The 26,385-nt window shown below is 40.9% G+C and overlaps 1 protein-coding gene across 2 annotated transcripts in view; it reads left to right on the top strand.

The window, feature by feature from the left end:
- Window positions 1-26,385, top strand: part of polr3d (polymerase (RNA) III (DNA directed) polypeptide D) — a 42,898-nt gene that overhangs the window by 6,217 nt on the left and 10,296 nt on the right. For both annotated transcript variants that reach the window (XM_059963233.1, XM_059963232.1), the window contains exons 3-7: window positions 7,471-7,514; window positions 12,387-12,541; window positions 16,300-16,424; window positions 17,879-18,044; window positions 25,708-25,973. In XM_059963233.1, the coding sequence (XP_059819216.1) occupies window positions 7,471-7,514; window positions 12,387-12,541; window positions 16,300-16,424; window positions 17,879-18,044; window positions 25,708-25,973 (756 nt within the window). The remainder of the gene's footprint in view (window positions 1-7,470; window positions 7,515-12,386; window positions 12,542-16,299; window positions 16,425-17,878; window positions 18,045-25,707; window positions 25,974-26,385) is intronic.

Below are 26,385 nucleotides of genomic sequence, written 5' to 3'. Positions count from 1 at the left end.
GGACTGTGGGAGGAAACCCACACGGTCACAGGGAGAACATACAACTCCTCAAAACAGCAGCAGGAATTCAACCCTGATCAGTAATTGCTGGTAGTCTAATAAATTATGCTAACCACTGCGCCATCATAAAGCCTGTACATTTGCTTTTCCGGTTCCCAGAACCTGGCAGAAATAAAAGGAGAGATGCTTATTTCTGGAGCTATAAAAGCCAGTAAAGTTTTGATGTTGTGTTCCTCTCGGCTGTTAGCCTTCCTGTACGTATGCCAATGTGATTTCTCGTTCCTGTTTCCTGTTCCCACAGTCAGGTTTTAATATTGCAGCTTAATGAGCAGAGGTTCAAACATGCGGCAAGGTTTTGATGGAGTGGTGTTGCTGAAGAACCTGTCAGTAAACCAAAGCTTGTTAGAAACTTTAGCATATGATCTGAGTTGACATTAGTGCAGTTCTGAGAGTTGGGTTGTCAATGATAAGACTATAAGACATAGGTCATTTGGCCCAGTGAGTCTTCTCTGCCATTCAATCACGGCAGATTTATTTTCCCTCTCAAATCTCCCCGTTACCTTTGAAGCACTTGCTGTCTCAACCTCCTTTTTAGTAAACCCAATGACCTGGCCTCCATCCACAACCATCTTGCAAAGCATTCCACAGGTTCACCATCCTTTTGGACATAAAACACAGAACACTACAGTACAGGTCCTTTGGCCCATGATGTCACGCTGATCTTGTAAATTACTCCAAGATTATTTATCCCTTCCCTCCCACAAAGCCCCTCTATTTTTAATCATCGCTAATGTATCTATTTTAAATGTCACTAATGTATCTGCCTCTACCACCATCCTGGCAGCATGTTCCATGTACACACAGCTCTGTATGTGTGTTTTTTAAAAAAAACTTCATCTAACATATTCCCCCCACCCCCGTATTTTTCTCCACTTACCTTAAAATTGTGTCTGCTTTTAAGAGTCTCTTAAATATCCCTAATGTATCTGTCTCTACCACCCTGGCAGGGCATTCCATGCACCAACCACTCTCTATGTAATGAACTTAACTCTGACATTCCTGCCCATCCCCCCCCCCCCATACTTTTCCCCCAGTCACCTTAAAATTATGCCCTCTTGTATTTGCCATTTCCACCCCAGGAAAATGTACTGACTGTCCATTCTATCAATACCCCTTATCATCTTGCACACCTCTATCCAGTCACCTCTCATCTTCCTTCACTCTAAAGAGAAAGGCGCTAACTTGCTCAGTCTGTCCCCATAAGGCATGCTCTCTAATCCAGGCAGCATCCTGGTGAATCTCCTCTGCACCCTCTCTAATCCAGGCTGTGTCCTGGTCAATCTCCTCTGCACCCTCTCTAATCCAGTCAGCATCCTGGTCAATCTCCTCTGCACCCTCTCTAATCCAGGCAGCATCCTGGTAAATCTCCTCTGCACCCCCTCTAATCCAGGCAGCATCCTGGTAAATCTCCTCTGCACCCTCTCTAATCCAGGCTGTGTCCTGGTCAATCTCCTCTGCACCCTCTCTAATCCAGTCAGCATCCTGGTCAATCTCCTCTGCACCCTCTCTAATCCAGGCAGCATCCTGGTAAATCTCCTCTGCACCCCCTCTAATCCAGGCAGCATCCTGGTAAATCTCCTCTGCACCCTCTCTAATCCAGGGAGCATCCTGGTGAATCTCCTTTGCACCCTCTCTAATCCAGGCAGCATCCTGGTAAATCCCCTCTGCACCCTCTCTAAAGCTTCCACACCCTTCCGATAAATGAGGTGACCAGAACTGAACAAAATACTTAAGTGAGCTGCAACATTATCTCGCATCTCTTGGTGGAGATGTCAAACAAAATCTACACAACTCCTGTTGTGGACATAAAATATTCAAAACAGTGGTTAGAAAGTTCATTTGATGGTTCTGAGCAATATTGCTCTGTAAAATTACATCAGTAAAACTGGTCCTTTATTGCTGCTTGTGGGAGATTGTTGTGCATTGATTCAGTGTACTTCAGATTTAAGTAGACAGAAATTGTTTATATAGGGCCTTAATACATTGTCAAACAAAGATTGTGGATGTGATGTTAGCAGGTCCACAGGACTGATCTCTGATTCTGTCACCTTGTCCATAAGATGTAGGATCAGAATTAGGCTATTTGACTCTTCGAGTCTGCTCTGCCATTCCATTGTAGCTGATTTCTAACTTCAGAGTACATTTATTATCATAGTACATGTATGTCACTATATACAACCCTGAAATTCATTTTCTTGTGGACAATCACAGTAAAACCAAGAAACATAATAGAATCAATGAAAGACTACCACCAGGATGGACAAACAAATTATTATCCCTCTCAACCCCAGTCTCCTACCTACTCCCCCTAACCTTTGACACTCTTACTTATCAAGAACATATCAACCTCCACGTTAAATATACCCAATAACTTGGCTTCCGCAGCCACCTGTGGCAGTGAATTCCACAGATTCACCACCCTCTGGCTAAAGAAATTCCTCCTCATCTCAAAAGCAAAGTGGACATCTTAATTGCCTTTCCCAACTTGCCTGAACAACTTTCTACTGTTCTCACAAAGTGCGTACATGCTCTTTTTGGAATCAGTGATGTTTCAGTCTGTGGCAATGAATACCACAGATTCACCACCCTCTAGTGAAGGAAGTTCCTCCTCAACTCTGTTCTAAAATGTTGTTCTGTAACTCCAAAACATTACACTAATTCAGTGGAGAACAGGAGAGCAGAGAGATGCAAGTCCTTAATTCGTGTTTACTTTTAAGTGAGGCATGCACGTATCTTGTGGTAGCATCCTGATGTATGTAATTCACTTATTTTTGCATGCAATCATAATGAATTATTTTAAGTCAACAAGAATGCTTAAACAATAAATTTGCAATATTACTCAAATACTTGGGTGGCAGTGTGGAAATGCATCTCTACCAAAGGAGGTGTAAGGTGCTCCTTCCCTCCACTAGCCTGCAGGTCATCCTTGGACAAGGTGTGGCACCTGCTTAGCCCCTGATCAGGGCCATGTGAAGCCACGGGAGCAGGTGGTGGATGGTTGTATGAGCAACTGGTGTATATCACAAGTCCTGGTTATGTGACCACCGACACCATGCAAACAATCTCTGAAGAGTATTGATAATGGCTGAGGGTCACCTGTCTTGTAAAGACACTGCCCAGAAGAATGCAATGGCAAATGATTTCTGTAGAAAAATTTCCCAAGAACAGTCATGGTCACGAAAAGACCATGATTGCCCACATCATACAACATGGCACATAACAAAAGAAATCAAATACTGCTGAAATGCACTACAGAAAGTGAGTTCCTTATATTCTGAGGTTGTGTCCTGTGATCCTAAACTTCTGTACTCTAGGAAGTATCCTCTCCATGTCAACAAGTTATATAATAGAATGTGGTGTCGAATGTACCGTGTGCAATTCTGCAGTTAGCCACACTGTTCCCCACCCCCACACTTCTTAATGTGACTGGTCGTATTTCCCTTGACCCATCATATTTCCTGTTCAGTGTTCTGGTATGGAATGACATCACCCAATTCAAGTTGGCAGGCTAACGCTGACAGTTCTGACGCTAGTAACCAACTGATGTGCAAAATTTGTACAAAATAAATTTCTAAGAATTGGCACCCTATTTGCTGCTTCTCCATTCTCTGTCTTGCCTTGTCATTTGGAAAATTTAAACTCTACTAAGTGGGTAAATGTGGAGTATAGAGCTAATGTTAGCGATGGCCATCTGGTTCACTAACCTGCCTCTAAATGAAACCTGTTTTTTTTTGGCTGGTCTCTGTTACTACAGATCCACATCCATGGTAGCATAGCATTTAGCACATCGCTATTGCAGCTGGGGACGTTGGAATTCAATTCTGGTGCCATCTGTGAGGAGTTTGTACTTTTTCCCTGTGACTGTGTGGGTTTCCTCTGGGTGTCCCAGTTTCCTCCCACAGTCCAAAAGTGTATGGGTTAGTAGATTAATTAGTTTCTTAGTTTTGGAGTAAAATGGTGAACTATTTAAAGGAAATCTGATGGGGAACTTCTTTATCAAGGTGGTGCAAGTGTGGAGCGAACTGCCAGTGGAAATGGTGGATGCAGATTAAATTGTAACATTTAAGAGAAGTTTGGATAGGTACAGTTACAAGAAAAAAGTTTGTGAAGCCTTTGCAATCACCTGTTTTACTGCACTAATTACTCACAAAAAGTGGTCTGATCTTCATCCTCATACTTCCCAGCATCCCCATAGTGTAAAAACATATCTACCATATGCTGACATGAGAAAAATTATTCTGCTTTAAAATTTTATTTGTCTTTAGACCTAGCTTACCTAGTACTTGTGTATTGTACAGCAGCTTCATTGTCAATGTGATCCTTGAGCTTGATGGTTTTTGGCAAGAGTTGAAATATCCAGTTCAAGTTGTGACAGCAAAAGCCTTAAGTTCCCATGCACAACAAGGTCCAGGTGGTTTCTGTTTTTTGTGAGTGTGTGGTTCACTGTGCTGAAGCCTCTTTCAACAAGGTAAGAGGATGGAAAAGCAATGAAGAGCAGTTTCACTCTTCTCCAAAGACCGGAAAACTTTGTATGACAGTATAGCCACATACCACAAAAGCCAACATTTTTGAAAAGCATTTTTGCCTTTTTATCATTCTGAATTTTGATAATTTCTTCTTGCAAGCTCTCTTCATTTTCTTTCACCTTGCAAAGAAATTGATTAATTATCCAGTCTGGAATTTCCAAATCGTTCAAATCCTTGAATCGTTCTTGGAAAAAAAAGTTGCTGGCTGAAGTCTTTGGCTGAAAGGTGTTGACAATGAATTACACAAAGGATTGCAAACAGACTTGTAATCTCTTTTTCCATAAATGCCACTAAACCAACATGGTGACCTGTCATATATGGTGCTCCATCTGTTGCACAAGAATCATATTCCTTATTGGAATACCTTTATCCTCAATATACATTTTGAGCTGGTTGTAGATTGATTCTCCGTTGATATTTGTTTTTAACTTTTTTCAAAAGAGAATCTCGTCATAAACACTTCCATTTTTGGTAAACTATACATATGCTATTAGCAGTGCCTCGTCTCGCACATTTGACTCATCCAGTTGTATCTCCGATTCTGTTTTTTGTAGCTTTGTGCCTAGTTGATACTCAATGTCTTCACTCATTTTGTCAATACGATGAGCTACAGAGTTATTACGCAGATGAATTGATTTTCAGATACAGGTTTCCACTTTGAAAACAGTGGTGAGCACTTCTGATACCGCAGGCATTATTAATCTTTCACCAATTGTATGAGATTTTCCACACTTTGCTATCATTTAGGATAGGTTCAATATGTACACTTGATGTCAGAGAAATGTATACAATGTACATCCTGAAATATTTTTTCTTTGAAGACATCCACAGAAACAGAGGCATGCCCCAAAGACTGAATGATAGTTAAAAATGTTAGAATCACAAAGCCCCCCCCCCTCAACTCCCCCTTCCCACGAATAAGCAGCAGCAAAGCAACAACCACCCCTCCCCCACCAGCAAAAAGTATCGGCACCCCCACCGAGCACTCAAGTATGCAGTACCCCAAAGACTACTCGTTCAGCTGGTAATTCAACATACCACAGACTCTCTCTCTCCCTAATAAAGGAAAAAGAGTCATCCCTGTTTCGCAGTCAGAGGGGAGAAATAACAAACAACTTACTGATTTATGGTGTTAAAAGTCTGTTGCGTTACCTTTTCCGAACTCTGGGCCCAAAGATCGCGGGTCTCTGGACACGCAGCCAGCTCACTGCTTTTGATCTTCCGTGTACTCCCACGACACACCAGATTCCTTGAATCCGCCCGCCTCCAGAGCCCTGGAAATCCGGCACCCTGAAGGGGCACTAGCCTTCCAGGCCGCGTCCTTGGCATATCGAAAAGTGGTCGGTTGTTAGGCCCCGAGAGCGGGTCCCATTTCTGCAAAGAAATGAAGTCAGCGTGTAACTCCAGGGTCTTCAAAAGAACCTTGAAAGGGGGGGAAAGAGATATGAAAGATAGAAATAGAGCTGTTTCCGAAGATGCAAGCAAAGGAGTCACCGTTAGGTGTCATCGTCCTCCTAAGCTCCTTATGAGACCACTATCAAGGTCACTTTTAGCTTTCTTGGCAAAAGACTCAGTGTGCTATGCTTTTCAGATTCTTCTTTCATCTTCTAAAACTGAGTAATACTATAAGTAGCCTTTTCACAGTGTCTTTTACGAAAATGTTCCTGCAATCTTGATGGTTTCATGGCTTCATTAGTACAGTATTACAAATAAGATACATGGGCCGTCACTGATCTGATGGGAGGAGAATAAAACCATACTGCAGGTATGTAACATTGTATCAACACACTTTCTGTAGTTTCTGTTTTTTAGCGGGATTAGAATTCAAGGCTTCACTGCCTTCAGACTCACTGAGATCACACCTTATGTACTTATCCATCATTACCAGTGTTAAATAAAAATAAAACATCAACAAAAGCTGTGAATGCCTATCGGATGTTGATGACGACAGCGAGTTCACGTGGATGGAACAGTGGTAGTGGCATCCAAAGAAATGGCGAGGCGAAGATGAAGGTGATCACACAGCAAAAATTACGTTGACAAGGATTGAGATTGGAATCTGTACATTAGTCAGGATAGAGTTGCTGTTCGGCAAGCTACCTTTACACTGTTCCAGTCAACACGATTGACCAATCACTTAAGGTCTCATAGTCCCCAAAAGTGGTTCTTGACTGCACATAGGAAGCCGAGGTCGCTTTGAACACCTCAAGAGGAATTGTCAGGTTCGGTAGGTTCACTGATTGGCTTTATTTCACCGTTTGGTTCCGGCCAGTGCTGTATTGTTATGCAACCTGCTCTCCGAAGATCTGTAGAGAAAGTTGAGAGGGTGCACTTGACTTGCTAACTGATAAATTGCATGAACCTGTTCCGTGCTGCGAGTGAACGGGAACTGTTGGGCACCTTGGGTTGCTAATTTATGCATCCCGAATAATGTCTGTTTGGTTGGTGAGGTAGAATGAGATTGCCGAGTTTCAGCTGTGTTGTGATGACGAGTGCTCACCGCCTGCAGAGCTATTGTTCTTCTGTTTCAGTGCCTCATCCCTTTTTTTGGAAATACCTGCTATACTAACAGTTGGTCAGGTCAATGCCTCAAGTTACGGTGACTCTTGTGCCACCCCCCACCCCAAAAATTTTGAGTGCCTCCCAGTGACTTCTATTTCCCCTAATGTCCCATTAGGACACGTAACTGCCCCCTTGCAGGGCGCTCCCCTTCCCCCCCCACCCCGTCTGTTGGGAATCTCCCTCTGTGGCGCGGTGCTGTACAACTGAGAAGTGGGTCTGTGAGCCTTCAGGTTCCATTAAGTCAATGAATGGCATGAGATAACTGTTGAGGCTAATTCTATAGCCATTTGCTGATGTTAACTGTGAATCTCCTCTCTTACAGAAAACATTCACTCCAAACATCATCAGCAGGAAAGTTAAGGAAGAGTAAGTATTCATTTAGAATATGTGGATGTTTTTATTTTGTAGTAACTACAGAAGGTTAGCAGGATGAGGCACTGGGGGAAAAAAATGTGCAATTGGGTGCTGAGAGGAGATTAGTGTAAGGAAAATATTTAAAATTTGTTCCTTTTTCTTTTCTGATTCAGCAGCAAGGGGTATCTGCACACAAAGGAAGCTCTGTATACCTGTTAAAGATTTTAGAACAAAATTCTAGGGGTGTATAGCCCAATGGGAGTTTGGGGAGCTGGGTTAAGCACAATAGGCAGCGATTCAAACAGAGAGAGGAGAAATGGGCTAAAAATTCTATATCTGAATGCACGAAGTGTCAAATAAGGCAGATGAGCTTGAGGCCCAGGTGCGAATGGGTAACTATGATGTTGTTGGGATAACGGAGACATGGCTGCAGGGAGATCAGACCTGGGAAATGAATGTACAAGGGTATACGTGCTATCGTAGGGACAGAAATGTGGGCAGAGGGGGTGGGGTGGCCCTGTTGGCGAGGAATGAGATTCAGTCCTTTGCAAGGGGGGACGTAGGGTCAGGAGAAGTAGAGTCTCTGTGGATAGAACTGAGGAACAGTAAGGGCAAAATGACCCAAATGGGTGTTGTCTACAGGCCACCAAACAGTAGCATGGATATGGGGTGCAAGTTGAATAGGGAGTTAACATTGGCATGTGGCAAAGGTAATGTCGCAGTAGTTATGGGGGATTTCAACATGCAGGTGAACTGGGAGAATCAGGTTGGTGCTGGACCACAGGATAGGGAGTTTGTAGAGTGCCTACGGGATGCATTCTTGGAACAGCTTGTACGGGAGCCGACCAGGGACAAGACTATTCTGGATTTAGTGTTATGTAATGAACAGGATTTGATAAGCGACCTTGCAGTAAGGGAGCCATTAGGAGGTAGTGATCATAATATGGTAAGTTTTTATCTGCAATTTGAGAAGGATAAGGGCAGCTCGGAGGTGTCAGTGTTGCAGTTGAACAGGGGAAACTATGGAGCCATGAGGGAGGAGCTGGCCAAAGTTGTCTGGACGGATAGCCTAGCAGAAAAGACAGTGGAACAGCAATGGCAGGTATTCTTGGGAATAATGCACAAGGTGCAAAATCAGTTCATCCCCCGGAGAAGGAAGGATTCAAAGGGGGGAAAGGGGCCACAGTGGTTGACAAAGGAAGTCAGAGATTGCATAGCATTAAAAAAAAGGAAGTATGACAGAGCTAAGGTGAGTGGGAGGACAGATGATTGGGAAGTTTTTAAGGAACAACAGAACTTAATTAAAAAGACAATACGGGGAGAAAAAATGAGGTATGAACGCAAGCTAGCCAGGAATATAAAGGAAGATAGCAAAAGCTTTTTTAGGTATGTGAAGAGAAAGAAGATAGTTAAGAACAATGTTGGGCCCTTGAAGAATGAATTGGTGAAATTGTTATGGGAAACAGAGAAATGGCAGAAGAATTTAATGAGTACTTTAGATCTGTTTTCACTGAGGAAGACACAAGCAATCTCCCAGATGTATGGATGGGCCAAGGACATAGGGTAACAGAGGAAATGAAACAGATTGACATTAGGAAGGAAACAGTGATGAGAAGACTGATGGGACTGAAGGCTGACAAATCCCCAGGTCCAGATGGTCTGCATCCTAGGGTACTAAAGGAGGTGGCCCTGGAAATTGCGGATGCATTGGTAATCATTTTCCAATGTTCCTTAGATTCAGGATCAGTTCCTGAGGATTGGAGAATGGCTAATGTTATCCCACTTTTTAAGAAAGGAGGGAGGGAGAAAACAGAGAACTATCGACCTGTCAGCCTGACATCGGTGGTGGGGAAGATGCTAGAGTCCACTATTAAGGATGAAATAGTGGCATATCTAGATAGCAGTGATAGGATTGGGCCGAGCCAGCATGGATTTACCAAGGGTAAATCATGCTTGACTAATCTGTTGGAGTTTTTTGAGGATGTAACCAGGAAGTTAGACAAGGGAGATCCAGTGGATGTAGTGTACCTCGATTTTCAGAACGCATTTGATAAGGTCCCACATAGGAGATTGGTGGGTAAAATCAAAGCTCAGGGCATCGGGGGGGGGGTGGGGGGGGGAAGATATTGACATGGATAGAAAACTAGTTGGCAGATAGAAAGCAAAGGGTAGCGGTGAATGGGTGTTTCTCGGAATGGCAGGTGGTGACTAGTGGGGTGCCGCAGGGCTTGGTATTGGGACCACAGCTGTTTACCATTTACGTTAACGATTTGGATGAAGGCATTGAAAATTACATCAGCAAATTTGCTGATGATACTAAGCTGGGTGGCAGTGTGACATGTGATGAGGGTGTTAGGAGAATTCAGGGTGACTTGGATAGGCTGGGTGAGTGGGCAGATACTTGGCAGATGACGTTTAATGTGAATAAGTGTGAGGTTATCCACTTTGGGAGTAAGAACAAAAAGGCAGATTATTATCTGAACGGTGTAAAGTTAGGTAAGGGAGAAATACAAAGAGATCTAGGAGTCCTTGTTCATCAGTTACTGAAGGTGAATGAGCAAGTGCAGCCGGCAGTGAAGAAGGCTAATGGAATGTTGGCCTTTATTATAAAGGGAATTGAGTACAAGAGCAAGGAAATCCTCTTGCATTTGTACAGAGCCCTGGTGAGACCACACCTGGAGTATTGTGTACAGTTTTGGTCTCCAGGGTTAAGGAAGGACATCCTGGCTGTTGAGGAAGTGCAGTGTAGATTCACGAGGTTAATTCCTGGGATGTCTGGACTGTCTTACGCAAAGAGGTTAGAGAGACTGGGCATGTACACGCTGGAATTGAGGAGATTGAGAGGGGATCTGATTGAAACGTTTAAGATAATTAAAGGATTTGATAGGATTGAGGCAGGAAATATGTTCCAGATGTTGGGAGAGTCCAGTACCAGAGGACATGGATTGAGAATAAGAGGTCAGTTATTTAAAACAGAGTTGAGGAAGAGCTTCTTCTCCCAGAGAGTTGTGCAGGTGTGGAATGCACTGCCTCGGAAGGCAGTGGAGGCCAATTCTCTGGATGCTTTCAAGAAGGAGCTAGATAGGTATCTTATGGATAGGGGAATCAAGGGATATGGGGACAAGGCAGGAACCGGGTATTGATAGTAGTTGATCAACCATGATCTCAAAATGGCGGTGCAGGCTCGAAGGGCCGAATGGTCTACTTCTGCACCTATTGTCTATTGTCTATTACTTTGTTGGAGTTGTATAAGGAAAATACAGAAAAGCAAACAGGTTAATAAAAGTAGTTAAAGGGACAAAATAATGTGTACCAACCAATCAGTAAGCCACGGCACACAGTATACTCCTGAGAAAACCAGTTTCCCAACAATTCTCCCCCTATACCGCCTCTCCCTTCCCTACAGATAACTTTTCTGATTATATTATGCCTGTAAGCTCAGGTTTTGAGAATTTTTTCTTACTCATCTTTCAGCTTTTACAAGAAGTTCTGTGTTTCTTTGGGTAAAATGAGTACCTCGCCACAAATTTAGTTCTGTCTGCCACCTTTTTGCCTTGAGTGGCTTAATGTTCCTTTATGTGTCTCTGTACACAAATGTTCAGGATGGGCATCGTGTCCACATGATAACCAGATATTAAAGAAGGAAAAATTGTTTCTTTATGGGTAAAGGTATAATTTTGATCCAGTTACCAGGTGGTGGAGAACTTAATAGCACCATGTAAAGTCATACTTGCAGCACATTGTTACCTTGGGTGAGGTCTCTTTTTTAATTGTTGAAGCAGAGAGGAATGTCAGCTGCCAATAACATTGCCAATTACAAAATAGTTGAGCAAAATTTTGAGTTGGAACTAGACCATGAGATATAGGAGCAGAATTAGGCCATTTGGCCCATTGAGTCTGCTCTCCATTTCATCATGGCAGATCCATTTCCCTCTCAGCCCCAATCTTCTGCCTTCTCCCCATGTCCCTTCATGCCCTGATAAATCACAAATCTATCTGCCTTAAAGATACCCAATGACTTGAACTCTGCAGCCACCTAGGGCAACGAATTCCACAGATTCACCATTCTCTAGCTAAAGAAACTCCTGCTCGTCTCCATTCTAAATAGTCGTCCCTCTACTCTGAGGCAGTGTCCTCTGGTCTTGAAGTCCCCAACCACAGGGAACATTTTTTTCCACATCACTCTGTTGAAGCCTTTCACCATTCGATTGGTTTCAATTAGATCTCTCCCCCCACCCATATTTTCTTGAATTCTAGTGAGTACAGGCCCGGAGTCATCAAACACTCCTTATATGGTAAGCCTTTCAATCCCAGAAGTATTTTCATGAACCTCCTTTAAACTCTCTCCAATGTCAGCACATTATTTCTTAGTTAAGTGGCCCAAAACTGCTCTCAATACTCCAAATGAGACCTCACCAGGGCTTTATAAATCCTCAAGTATTCCTTCAGCTAAAACGAGTCGCACTGCAAGAACTTTGAATCTTGTAGCCTTTTACTCAATATTACTTGTGCAATGGACTGAAGTCGTCAGGTGTGTAATTTAATCTGTCCTGGGATGAAGTCTAAAGTTGGAGTCTCAATGTCTGTAGTTTGAGAATCCAAGGCGAAGGACTGGAAGCCCAGAAGCGGCCTGTCCTAGGATTGGAGGCCTGTCAATGGGTAGGAGGAATGGGAAGTGGGATCATTCTGCTGTCTTTGGTGTGTTGTTCTGCTGAGCATTGTGGACATGCAGTGTTGGTGTTGGAGTGTGCCAACACTTGTGGGCTGCCCCCAGCATGACCTCGAGTGTGCTGGTTGTTAAATTAAGTGCTAAGTTTCACTGTATGTTTTGATACACGTGATAAATCTGAACCTGAAGTGTAATATTTTTTTCTCTCACTGCAGGCCTAAGGAAGACGATGCATCACAGAGGAAAGAGAAAAAGGAGCGAGAGAGGGATCGGCAAAGAGATGGTCGAGGCCGAGGGAGGGGCAGACCTGAGACCATTCAGTCCCATTCCATCTTCGAGCAGGGTCCTGCTGAAATGATGAAGAAAAGAGGTGAGAGCTGAGAATTGTTAGTGGACTCATTGAGTCCTGCGATCTATAGCTCTTCTATTTACATTGTGGAATCCAACAGGGCAGAGGAATTAGGATGCCCTATGTCAAATCTTAGGTTAGAGCAACACCCCTCATCTCTGGTAACTTTCTCAAGTGGCAGACTTAATTGATCTTCAGGTCCTCCTAATTACTTGGCCATCTCAAATCCAGACTAGTTAGTGGGGCTAGTTAATCCTACTTCCCTTCTCTTTTCACCTGAGAATCTGCTGGGGTTGTATGTTGTATTCGGTGCCCCTCATGCGGCCTCCCCTGCATTGGTGAGACCCATTGTAAATTGGGAGACCGCTTTGTTGAGAACCTCAGTTCCATCTACCAAAAGTGGAACTTCCCGGTGGCCAAACGGTTTAATTCCCACTCCCATTCCCATTCTGACATGTCAGGCCATGGCCTCCTTTTGAGCCAAGATGAGGCCACCCTCAGGGTGGAGTAGCAGTGCCTCATATTCCATCTGGATAGCCTCCAACCTGATGTATGAATATTGATTTCTCCTTCCTGTTTTAAAAAAAGTCATGCACCCCCTCCCTCAATTTCCCACTCTGACCTTTCACCTCTTCTCGCCTGCCTAACACCTCCCCCTGGATCTCCTCCCTTTTCCCATCCACCTGGATCCATCTATCACCTCTAGCTATCCTGCTTCCCCTCCCCTCACCTTTTTACTCTGGTATCTACTCCCTTCCTTTCCAGTTCTTGACCGGAAACATCGACTGTTTATGCCTGACCTGCTGAGTTCCTCCAGCATTTTGAGCGTGTCCCTTCTCTTTTTCCTGTTTCCTTTAGGTATCGGTCCAGTTCCAGATGGAAAAGTATTCTTAATTTTTCTTCCGTCGCCCTGTTGGACTGGGTCTTCCCAATCATAACCACTCATTAAAGTTTGCATATGCCATTTCTGATTGCGTTGCCACTTACCTTAAATCTATGGCCTTTCTGGTTCTCGACCTTTCAGACAATGGGAGGAGTTTCTCTTTATTTCCTTCCTCCTGAAGTCTAAATCGAAAGAGTACCATTACTTGGTTGTTTTTTTTTGCATTATGCCAGACAGTAAATTGTAATGTAGTAGAGAGACCAGTGATTAACCCAGTGGAGTTCTGTTAGATGTAATATCTAATATCTCTGTATGTGAATCTACTAGAATAGTAACAAGTTAAGCATCCCTTGCAGATGCTATATACCATTTCTCTTCTCACCTTCCCACCACTTCCCTCTGGTGCCCCTCTTCCTTCCCTTTTTCCAATGGTCCACACTCCTCTCCTATCAAATTCTTTCAGCTCTTTATCTGTTCTGCCATTACCTCCCAGCTTCTCATTTCTACACTCTCACTCACACACACCTTCCCCCTCACTTGGTCTCACCTATCATTTGGCAACTTACTCTCCTTCCCTTCCCCCACCACCTTATTCTGGCTTCTGCCCCTTTCTTTTCCAGTCCTGATGAAAGGTCTACTGTTTAGTTCCCTCTACAGATACTATTTATTTATTATTATTTCTTTCTTTAGTATTTGCAAGTTTGTTGTCTTCTGCACTCTGATTTACCCCCTAGTTGGGCAGTCTTTCATTGATTCTGTTATCGTTATTAACGAAGGATCTTGGCCCAAAACGTTGACAGTGCTTTTCCCTATAGTTGCTGCCTGACCTGCTGCGTTCCACCAGTGATTTGTGTGTGTTGCTTGAATTTCCAGCGTCTGCAGATTTCCTCGTGTTTGATGGTTATTATTCTGCAGATTTATTGAGAATGCCCACAAGAAAATGAATCTCAGGGTTGTATATGGTGACATATATGTACTTTGAACTTCCTCCAGCATCTTGTGTGTGTTGCTTTGGATTTCCAGCATCTGCAGAATCTCTTATGTTTATGAGGTACTGCATGATCCTTTTCATACCAGTGAACAACTTTGAGGGTTGGGTACTGAACATTACCTGTATTTAATGATACAACTGCTGGCTAGATTCACAGGGTGGATTTTAATCATACTTTTGAATTCTTTTGCTGGGTCAAGATTGTTTTACAATACCTCCGTGCACAGCTCTCGAGTGTCCTGTGCCGTGGCCATACCTTTCCTTCGCTTTCATCCTGGAAATGCTGCCTTGGCTCAGAGTTTACAGAAAACCCTGCTCTCAGTGTTGAATGGGTCAGGAGGTCTAGTTTGCCCACTAAATGAAATGGGTCAGATTGATAGCCTGGAGACGGGGCATGAGCCCACGATCGGTTCCATTGTTTCTCTCCAATTGAAGCCTCAGGAAAGGTTGTAGGTGGCGAGGAAGCGAGCGGAGGATGGTCTTCCGTTCGGCGCCGTCTGCCTGCGTTTGACTGATCTTCCTCTCCCTCTCACTAGCTGCTGTTGGAGGAAAGTGCAGGAGTCGTGGGATCCACATTGCCAGGACTGAGCGGGAAGGCTGTGGGATCCACATTGCCAGGACTGAGCGGGAAGGCTGTGGGATCCACATTGCCAGGACTGAGCGGGAAGGCTGTGGGATCGTTTTGGGGACTTTGAGGTCCTGGATTCTGCTTGCTCATTTTTATTTTGCTTCTTTTTGAGTGTTTTGACCAGGGCCGTTCAGTGAAAAATGGCTCTGTGGCCAGCACTGGCTTGCAGTGCAGTGTTGAACTGAACTGAACACTCCTGGTTTGGTGTTTGATATTCTTTGTTGTTTGCTCATTTTTTGCTATTTGTGCAATTTGTTTTTTTGTTTTTTTTTTGAAGTTGGGTGTTTGATGTTTTCCTGAATGGGTTACGTGGTGTTTCATTGTTTCCTGTAGGCAGACAAGGAGTTGTATTCTGTTTGCATACTTTAATACTAAATGTACTTTGAATCTTTTACTTCTGGTTTGAAGGCAGAAACAGACTTAACATTGGTCTTTGGCAAAGATTCTTCTAAAGCAGGGATTCCCAGCTATTTTTTTATGCCAGGGGCCAATGCAGTGAACCGAGGGTTCAGTGGACCCCAGGTTGGCCCTGTAAGCATCACCCCAACACTGAAAGACTCAATCTTTGGAGCTTTGGAAGTATCCTGCCTCAACCATAACAATTGGGAATAAAAATAAAGGTTGGGCGGAATACCTGTACAGTGTTGAGAGATTGTTAAGTGTTAGTGCTGATAGGTGCCAGGATTTCTTTGGAGAAATCAGTGTGAATACAGCAATCAGTTAAAAAGCAAGTAATACGTGGTCTAGAAGGAGTACACCAGCATCAAAACTGATCAGTTATATCCTCAAATTTATTGTTTTCACATTAGAGATACTAGCATTTTTGTAGGATATTTAACCTTACTCACTTGCTCCTGGTTATCAATGATCCAGTTCTTCTAATATCTTCAGGAAGGAGATACAGGAGACTCAGGACTCTCACCACTAGGTTCAGGAACAGTTAATTAGTCCACAACCATCGACCTCTTGGTCCAGAGGGGACAACTTCACTTGTCCCATCACCACAACCAATGGACGCACTTTCAAGGACTCTTCATCTCATGTTCTCAATAATTATTTACTATTATTATTTTTCTTTTGCAGTTGCACTGTTTGTTGTCTTCTGCACTCTACCTGAACACCCAAGTTGGGTGGTCTTTCATTGATTATGTTATGATTATTGAATATGCCTACAAGAAATGTATCTCTGGTTTGCAGATGGTGACGTGTATATACATTGATAATGAATTTACTTTAAACTTTCAAACTTTATTCTCTTTGTTTCCTGTGCTTGACAGCTGGTTGGGATTCCTCCATGGACATGAAAGAGTTTGGCACGTCCCCCATTATTAACATTAAGAAGGAAAAGCGGGAATCAGAGGAGGAAACTAAACAAATTCTCCGCATGCTGGATAGGGATGACGTAAGTGAACTGTTATTGGGTTGTTTGCGGGAATTGGCAAGTGCACTGGCAGCCGATCGTGTAATGAATGGATTGGGCCTCCTGTGTGCCGGGTCATTCTTGTTTTGCTCAGGCTTGACTTGATCCCACACTAAGTTGCCCAGTGTGTACAGTTACTAACGTGACTCAGCAGAAATGTTTAGTCATATTAAATCGTTGTCATTTTTGCTCTGCGCATATGTAATAGTAGGCAGTAAGATCGGGAAGGTTTTAAAGAGAAGTTAACCAAATTCCTTGTTGGTAGTAAACTCCAGTGTTGCTTCTCCATCTTTGCTCTCCTTTGGAAATTGCAGAGTCTGGATGCCCCAGGACTGGAAGGAGAGCAGATTAAGACAGTGATCGGGTGACCTCCAACCTGTCAGACTAGATTGAATAATGAGGGATTATCTGATGCCCCTTTGACTGAATACCTGCTGACACGCACAATTGAGGTCTGATCTAGATGACACCGAAAGAGACATCAAAGGAACATAAGGGACCACCTTTTCATGCAAAAGGATTGTCCATTTATGGAATGAATGAGCTGCTAGAAATAATAGTTGAGGCAGGCACATTAGCAACATTTAAAAGCCATCCAGATAATTATATGGAAGCCACTATGGAGTAGAGGTTCGCACAATGCCATTACAGTCAAAGTTCGGAATTTAATCCTGGCACCCTCTCAGGAGTTTGTACTTCCTCCCGCGACTGCATGGGCTTTCTTCGGGTGCTCCGGTTTCCTTCAACAGTCCAAAGGTGTAGGTTAATTGATCATTGTAAATTGTCCTGTGATTAGGTCAGGGTTAAATTGGGGTTGCTAGGAGGCACGGCTCATTGGGTAGGAAGGGCCTACTCAGCTCTGTATTCTAAATAAATGAGCAAATTGGAGAGGTTTAGAAGGTTATCAGCCAAACGTAGGCAGATGGGGCTAGCTTGCTGGGCAACACAGTCGGCATGGATGATCTGGGACAACAGGCCTGTTTCTGTCCTATAACACCCAGTAAGTTGTGTCCTTGGGAACACACTACAGGAAGGATCCCTGCCTTTCACAGAGGACTGTCTGGTGTTCCATTGCTGTGGATGGGGTCAAGATTCAGACACACAAGGAAACCTACAGTGAAAAGCGTAATTAGTGTCAACAATCAACGCAACTCAAGGATGTGCTGGGGGCAGCCCGCAAGTGTTGTGAGCTCTGTGACTGTGATGAATTTGCAACAGTAATTTACAGAAGTTCAGATCAAACTGGTCACAGTTATATAAATTATGAAATTGAGATGAGGCCAGAAAGAAGATGAGTCCAGACAAGAAATTGAGAAGGGTTTTATTCTGAGTTGTAATTGTGAATTCATTTTATAATTGAACTGTTCGCTGCTTTATTTTTTGTCAAACTGTATCCATTGTACCAAATACTTTATTTTGTACTTGGTTGTGTATAGTTTATCGATGACCCTGGTCTGAAGAACGATGCCCGCAACATGCCAGTGCAGCTTCCGCTGGCCCAGTCGGGGTGGTTGTTCAAGGAGGAGATGGAGGAAGAGGAGGTGAAGCCCCAGCTGACCACCAAGGAGGACAAGATGGAGATAGATATCCCTTCCGTGAAAGGTAGGGTTGTGTGTGCATGCGTGCGTGCGTCCGACCATAATTTTTTTCCTGGGCCAGGAATTAATGAAACTGTGAGTGTTAGGAAACACCTGAAGTGTTGGTCAATAGGACCAGGATGAGAAACAGCTCAAGTGTTTCTGTGCACAAGGGACCATCCCTCAGACTGAACTGACCGATAGGTTGTTAGGTACCATCAGTAAAATGTAATCAGTTTGATTTTGTGCACACAGTTGACCACTCTCCCTACATCATGGCACTTTCCCCTGCGGCCGTAGGAGGTATAACCTCTGCCCCTTCACTTCCTTCCCCCACTGCCTTCTACGGACCTAAATGGCCCTTCCAGGTGAGGCAGAGATTCACCCGTAGCTCTTCCAGCCTGGTGGGCTGTATTGTGATGTGCCTGTTCTATGCAGGTGAAGCCAAGCAGAGACTAGACAACTTTGTTTAGAGATACAGCATGGTAAAATAAGCCCACGCTGCCCGATTATACACATGATCAAATAACCTACTAACCCACACGACTTTGGAATGTGGGTGGAGAATCAGGAACTGAATCCAGGTCACTGGTACTGCAATAGCTTTGTGCTGCTATGCTACTGTGCTGCCCTACTATAGAGTCGTAGAAAAGTGCAGCACAGAAACAGGCCATTCAGCCCATCTAGTCTGTACCAAACCATTTAAACTGCCTAGTCCATTGACCTGCACTGGGACCATAGTCCTGCATACCAATCCCATCCATGAGCTTCTCCAGACTTCTCCTAAAAGCTGAAATCGCACTCATACACCAATTGCTCTGCGGGGCTCATTCCATGCTCTCACAACCCTCTGAGTGAAGAAGGCTCCCCTTAAACTTTTCACCTTTCATCCTTAATCCATGACTTCTAGCTGAAGTCCCACCCAGCCTCTGTGGAAAAAGCCTGCTTGCATTTACCCTATCTGTACTGTTCATAAAGATCTCCCTCAATCTTGTACTTTCCAAGGAATAAAGTTCTAACCTATTCAATCTTCCCTTATAACTCAGGTCCTCCAGACCCTGTGACATCCTTGTAAATTTTCTTTGTACTCTTTCAGTCTTACTTACATCTGTCCTGTAGGTAGGCGACCAAAACTTTCTACAACTTCAACATAGCATCCCATCTCCTGTACCAAATATTTTGATTTATGAAGGCCAATGTGCCAAAAGCTTTCTTTACGGCCCTATCTACCTGTGACATCACTTTCAATGAATCATGGACCTGTATTCTCAATCCTTTTGTCCTACCACACTCGTCAGTGCCCTACCACTCACTGTAAGACGTACCCTAGTTGGTCCAATTGAAGTGCAACACCAAGCAGTTGTTTCTGTTAAATTCCACCTGCCTTTTTTCCAGCTGATGCGGTTCTCTGTGCAAGCCATGATAGCCTTTCTCAATGTCCATTACACTTGGTGTTGTTGGCAATGATTTATGATTTAATGGAACCTATTCGTTTTTTAAACTTTTTATTGAGTTTTCAAATAATTACAGAAAGAAAAAAAATATATTAAAAAAATACCCTTCCCCCTTCCCCTTAGCCCCTCCGCCCTAACATCCCTATAGAAAAAAAAGAAAGAAAGAAAGAGTGCCTGGATATCGGAAGATCCCCACATGCTCCATGGAGTTTGTAATAACTTTAGTATATATATTTATTTCTTTTCCCAAATAACCAATTATTTTATCTTCGGAGCACCTATATATTTAATCCTGTCTTTTGTAAATAAGGGCGCTAAATTTTCAAAAATGTTTCATATTTATCTCTTAAATTATAAGTAATTTTTTCAAGTGGAATACAGCTGGAAATTTCATTCTTCCAATGATCTATACTTAAGTATGCATCTGATTTCCAAGTAACTGCAATAGCCTTTTTGGCTACTGCCAGTGCAATTTTTATAAATTCTTTCTGATATTTATTCAATTTGGGTTTCAATTTTATCCCTTCAATATCGCCTAATAAAAATAATATTGGATTATTTGGAAGTTGTGTTCCAATAATTTGTTCCAATTAAACTCTTAAATTTGTCCAAAAAGGTTGAATTTTAGAACAAGACCAAGTAGAATGTAAAAAAGTACCGATTTCTTGGTTACATCGGAAACACTGATCGGATAAATTTGGATTTAATTTATTCATTTTTTGTGGTGTAATATATAATTGATGTAAAAAATTATATTGCACTAATCTTAACCGGACATTTATTGTATTTGTCAGACTATCAAGACATAGTCTTGACCAATTGTTTATTCAATTTTAATATTCAAGTCACTTTCCCATTTTTGTCTTGACTTATGGACTCCTTGTTTAATTGCCTGTTCTTGAATCAAGCTATATATACAAGAAATAAATTTTTTAGTTTTTCCTTTTTGAATTAAAGTTTCTATTTCATTAGATTTCGGCAATAACATTGTTTGACCTAATTTTTCTCTTAATTAAGCCCTTAATTGGAAGTAACAAAAAAGAGTGTTGTTTGATACTTTATATTTATTCTTTAATTGATCAAATGACATTAATTTACCTCCTTCAAAACAATCTCCTATATATCTAATCCCTTTTTGAAACCAATTATATAAAAGTTGATTATCCATTGTAAAAGGAATGTCTATTTTGAATTAAAGATCTCTTTGCTAATAAAGATTTCTTTGTCTCATCATCAACATTTATCTTATTCCATAAGTCAATCAAATGTTTTAATATAGGAGATTCTTTCTTTTCCCATATCCATTTAGATTCCCATTTATATATAAAATCTTCTGGTGTCTTTTCTCCTGTTTTATCTAGTTCTATTCTAATCCATGCCGGTCTATCTTTCTCAAAAAAAGATGCAATAAATCTAAGTTGATTTGCTTTATAATAATTCTTAAAATTTGGAAGTTGTAACCCTCCTAGATCAAATTTCCATGTCAATTTTTCCAACGATATTCTTGACATCTTACCTTTCCAAAGAAACTTCCACACATATTTATTTAACTCTTGAAAAAACTTCTGGGGTAGTTGTATTGGTAGTGATTAAAATAAGTATTGTAGTCTAGGGAATATATTAATTTTTATTGTATTTACTCTACCGACTAATGTTATTGGTAATATCATCCATTTATCAAGATCTTCTTGAATTTTTTGCAATAATGGTAAGTAATTTAATTTATATGTTTTTATATCATTATCAACTCTTATACCTAAATATTTTATACCATTTGCCGGCCATCTAAATTGAGTTATTAATTGACATTGACTATAATCTCCTTTAGTAAGAGGTAAAATTTCACTTTTATCCCAATTTATTTTATAACCTGGTATTTTCCCATTTTCTAATCTATAGGATAATTTATGCAACGAGTGCAATGGGTTTGTTAAATAAAGCAGAACATCATCAGCAAATAAGTTAATCTTGTATTCTTCCTGATTAACTCTGAAACCCTTAATATCTGGGTCCATTCTAATTAATTCAGTTAATGGTTCTATCGCCAACACAAATAAAGCAGGTGATAATGGACAGCCTTGCCTAGTTGACCTTGTTAACTGAAATGGTGTTGAAATTTGACCATTTGTCACTACTTTAGCTTTGGGATTAGTATTTAAGGTTTTAATCCATTTTATAAAAGATACTCCTAATCCATATTTTTCCAATACCTTAAATAAAAAATCCCATTCCAATCTATCAAATGCTTTTTCTGCATCTAAAGCAACTGCCACACTCATTTCCTCCCTCTTTTGCGCCAAATGAATTATACTAAATAACTGAGTTACATTATCTGCTGATTGTCTTATTTTTAATAAATCCTGTTTGATCCATATGTATTAATTTTGGTAAATATTTAGATAATCTGTTAGATAAGATTTTTGCTATTGTTTATAATCAGTGTTTAATAAAGAAATAGGTCTATACTGGCTTTAAAAGATCTCTCTTTTTTGGCAATACTATTAAAATAGCTGTCGAAAAAGATTCTGGAAGTTTATGCATTCTTTCTGCTTGATGTATTAACTCCATAAAAGGAGTAATTAATAAATCTTTAAACTTTTTATAAAATTCAGGCGGAAAACCATCTTCTCCTGGAGATTTATTACTTTGAAATGATCCTAAAGCTTCTTCGACCTCTTTCAATGTAAAAGGCATATCTAATCCCTTCTGTTCTTCCGTATTTAATTTTGGAAGAGTTATTTGTGATAAAAATCGTTCTATCTTGACATTATTATTTTATGATTCTGATTTATACAACTCAATAAAAATTCTTAAAAATGTCATTAATTTCTAAAGTTTTGTAAGTAATTTTATTTACTCTTGTTCGAATTGCATTAATTGTTTTAGAAGTCTGGTCTGTTTTTAATTGCCATGCAAGGACCTTATGTGATCTTTCACCTAGTTCATAATATCTCTGTTTAGTTCTCATAATTGCTTTTTCTGTTCAATATGTCTGGTGTATTATATTGTAACTTCTTATTAATAAGTTGTCGTCGTTTTTCTTCTGTCATATTTCTTTGAGATTCTTTTTCTAATTTTGTAATCTCTTTTTCCAATTGATCTATTTCTATCATATATTCCTTCTTAATTTTAGAAGTATAACTTATTATCTGACCTCTCAAATATGCCTTCATTGCTTCCCACAATATAAATTTATCATCAACTGAATCTGAATTTGTATCTAAAAAGAACTGAATCTGCTTTTTCATAAGATCACAAAAATCTTGATGTTTTAGTAATATTGAATTAAATCTCCATCTATAAATTGATTCCTCTTTATCTATCATTATCATTGTCATTATCAAAGGAGAATGATCTGACAATATTCTCGCTTTATATTTCATATTTTCACTCTATCTTGAATATTCATTGATAATAGGAAAAAATCTATCCTTGAATATGTTTTATGTCCATTTGAATAAAATGAATAATCTCTTTCTTTTGGATTAATTCTTCTCCATATATCGATCAAATTTAAGTCTTTCATCAATGATAGAGTTAATTTGCGACTTTTGATTTTGGATCTAGACAAAAGTTAAAATCTCCACCTATTAATATTTTGTCATGTGCGTTAGCCAAATTCAAAAAGACCTCTTGTATAAATTTTACATCATTTTCATTTGGTGCATAAATATTCATAAGAGTCCATAGTTCTGAAAAAATTTGACAATGTATAATTACATATCTCCCCGCCGAATCAATTAATGCATTTTGTATTTTAATTGGTAAGTTTTTATTAACCAAAATTGCAACTCCTCTCGCCTTTGAATTAAATGAAGCTGCAATAACATTTCCAACCCAGTCTCTTTTTAATTTCTGATGTTCTATGTCTGTTAAATGTGTTTCTTGTAAAAAAGCTATATCTGTTTTCATTTTTTAAATGTATGTTAAAATTCTTTTTCTTTTCACCAGTCCATTAAGCCCATCAACATTAAAACTTTAAAAACTCAGTAAATTAGTCACTATTTTTAATTATGTTACTCCAATCTATAATAATACCTAATCTTTCAACTTTCGTGGTATCTTGGGAAATCTTTTTAAAATTCTCCATGTTGCTATGTGTGTCCCCACCGATCATCCAGGCAGAAAGATAGAAGAAAAATAGAGTATAAAGAAAAAAAATACCCCCCTACTAATGTTGTGAAAAAGAAAGAACACAACATTACCCCGCTCTGTTGTACGGGTCATGGCAATCGCCATGATTACACACGTGAATCCCGTAGTAATCGATCCAAAGCTCCCCAGCCCCCCCACAACATAAAAAAGTATATATATAAGAAGAAAAAAATACTATTCTCAATTAGTTTTTCTGAAATTTTGCTTTTCTCCCCTGTATCATCCTTAAATGTCCATCACTTCCATTCACTATCTCGTCTTCATCTTTAATCCATCACACTTGGAAATCTCTATGTGTAATTAGCAAATAGATGGAAGTTTTTTTGCGAACTCCTCCGCTTCTCGATAATCAGTAAAAGATCTTCTTTTTCCCTCCTTCAAAAAAATTATCAGTGTTGCTGGGTGACGCATTATAAATTTATAACCCTATTCCCATAAAACTTTTTTCGCTGGGTTAAATTCCTTCTTTCTCTTCAAAAGGTTTTAACTTATATCAGGATAGAAAAGAACTGCCTTCCCTGCTATCATCAATGGCCTGTTTCTCTTTTTGGCACATTGGGCAGCCGCCTTCAGGATCTTTTCTTTATCTTGGCATCTTAAGCATTTTATCAAAATTGATCGTGGATTTTGATCAGCTTAAGGTCTTGACCTTAAGGCTGTATGAGCCCTTTCAATTTCAATTAGAGTTTCTCCTTCCATTTCCAATTTTTCAGGGATCCATTTTTGAAAAAAATTTATTGGATCTTCTCCTTCAATATCTTCTTTAAGTCCAACAATTTTAATATTGTTTTGTCTACTAAAATTTTCAAGCTTATCAATTTTTTCCATGAATTGTTTTCTTTCTGATGTCCAGGCAGTAATATCATTTTCCATTTTATTCATTCTTTCAACCATGTCTTCCATTGTAGTTTCCAAATCTATAATTCTCTTTTCCATTTTTTCCTGTCTTTTTGTCATTTTATCAAACATAATCTCCATATTTATCACTTTTTTTGATTACTTTTAATGCACTTAATTTTTCTAATTTACGCATTATTTGCATCAAAGTCTTTTCTATATTTCCAGAAAAACTTTTACCTCCATCTTCGTCTGATTTTTCCAGAGAATCTGAATCTACCTCAGATTCACTTTCACTTTCGATTTCAATCGTAACTGGGATTTGTAGTTCTGGTTGCTCTCGTTTGCGCATGCTCCTTCCTTCACGTTTGCGCAGTTCTCGTCGGTCTTTTTCTTTAGAAATGGTCGATGTTGCCGCAGTTTCCTGTTCTGTATCACCGGTGGTAAAATGTACCTGAGCCCGCGGTTCTTTGGCAGAAGTGGGCCTTGATTCTGTTCCAACTTGCGTTGTCTTCACGGTAGTAGTTTTCTTCATCTTCTGTTTGTGAGGCATAACTTGAAACAATCCGGAGTAGTTTATAAGTAACTTTTAGAAAGTATTGACTAACTTTTCTTCACTTAAACATTAATTTATTGATTTTTTACGGGAGAGCTGGGTTCCAGCGTCTCGATCCTACGTCATCACGTGATGTCCCCCCATGGAACCTATTCTTAAGATCAGTCTATCCCTTCCCTCCTACGTAGCCTTCCATCTTAAAGCATAAGGCCACAGGAGCATTTGGCCCATTGATTCCGTCATTCCAAGAAGGCTGACTTATTATCCCTCTCAACCCCATTATCCTGCCTTCTCTTCATAACCTTTGACTAATCAAAATCTATCAACCTCCAACTTGGCCTCCACAGCCGCCTGTGGCAATGAATTCCACAGATTCAACACTGTCTGGCTAAAGAAATTCCTCTCATCTCTGTTTTAAAGAGTCTTCTATTCTGGATATCTTTTTTTAACCATCCATGTGCCTATCTAAGAGTCTGTTAAATGTTCCTCATTTGCCTGCCTCTACCACCATCCCTAACAGCCCTCTTTGTATAAAACCTACTCCTGACATCTCCCTGCCCCCCTATATTTTTCCTCCAGGCAGCTAAGTATTATGCCCCTGGAATGATACGAACTGTGTTACTGTGATGGTCTGAAGGAAGGACATGTTAACTGCATTAAGCACGTGTTTTTTACTGCCCCCTCAGTAAAGCACGAGCCTGGTGCTGAAGATGCTGCAAAGGACGATGCAGAGAAACCGAGCTTGGCAAGGAAGGCTCCGTCTGTGCCAAAGAGCATTTCTGTTGCTGAGCTACTCCAGGAGCTCAGTTTGTGCAATGACGACGAGCTGCTGTTCCTTCAGCTCCCTGACACATTACCTGGCCAGGCTCCCACCCATGAAGAGAAGCCAGTCAAAGCGGAGGTTCAAAGCGAGGACGGGCAGACCGTGTTACTGAAACAGGAAAAGAATCAGGTCTGTGGTGGACAATTCCTTGTTTCACTGTAGGGGTCTTTCAGGTTATCTTCACTGGGCAAGTTTTCCCAAACTTGGATAATTAGTCATACAGCACAGAAACAGGCCCCTTGGCCCATCTAATCTGTGCCGAACTATTAATCTGCCTACTTCCATCGAACTGCACTTGGATCATAAACCTCCCTGCCCCTCCTGTCCATGTACCTATCCAAATTTCTTTTAAATGCTGAAATGAACCCACGTCCACTACTTCCTCTGGCAGCTCATTACACACACTCACCATCCTCTGATTGAAGATGCTTCCCCTCTGGTTCCATTAAATATTTCACCTTTCACCCATGATCTCTAGTTCTAGACTCACCCAACTTCAGCAGAAAAAGCCTGATGCATTTACCCTATATATACCCCACAT

The sequence above is a fragment of the Hypanus sabinus genome, chromosome 1, assembly GCF_030144855.1.
Source record: "Hypanus sabinus isolate sHypSab1 chromosome 1, sHypSab1.hap1, whole genome shotgun sequence".
NCBI lineage: Eukaryota > Metazoa > Chordata > Chondrichthyes > Myliobatiformes > Dasyatidae > Hypanus > Hypanus sabinus.
The sequence above is the reverse complement of the archived record's forward strand: the minus strand, read 5'-3'. Positions and strand labels throughout refer to the sequence as shown.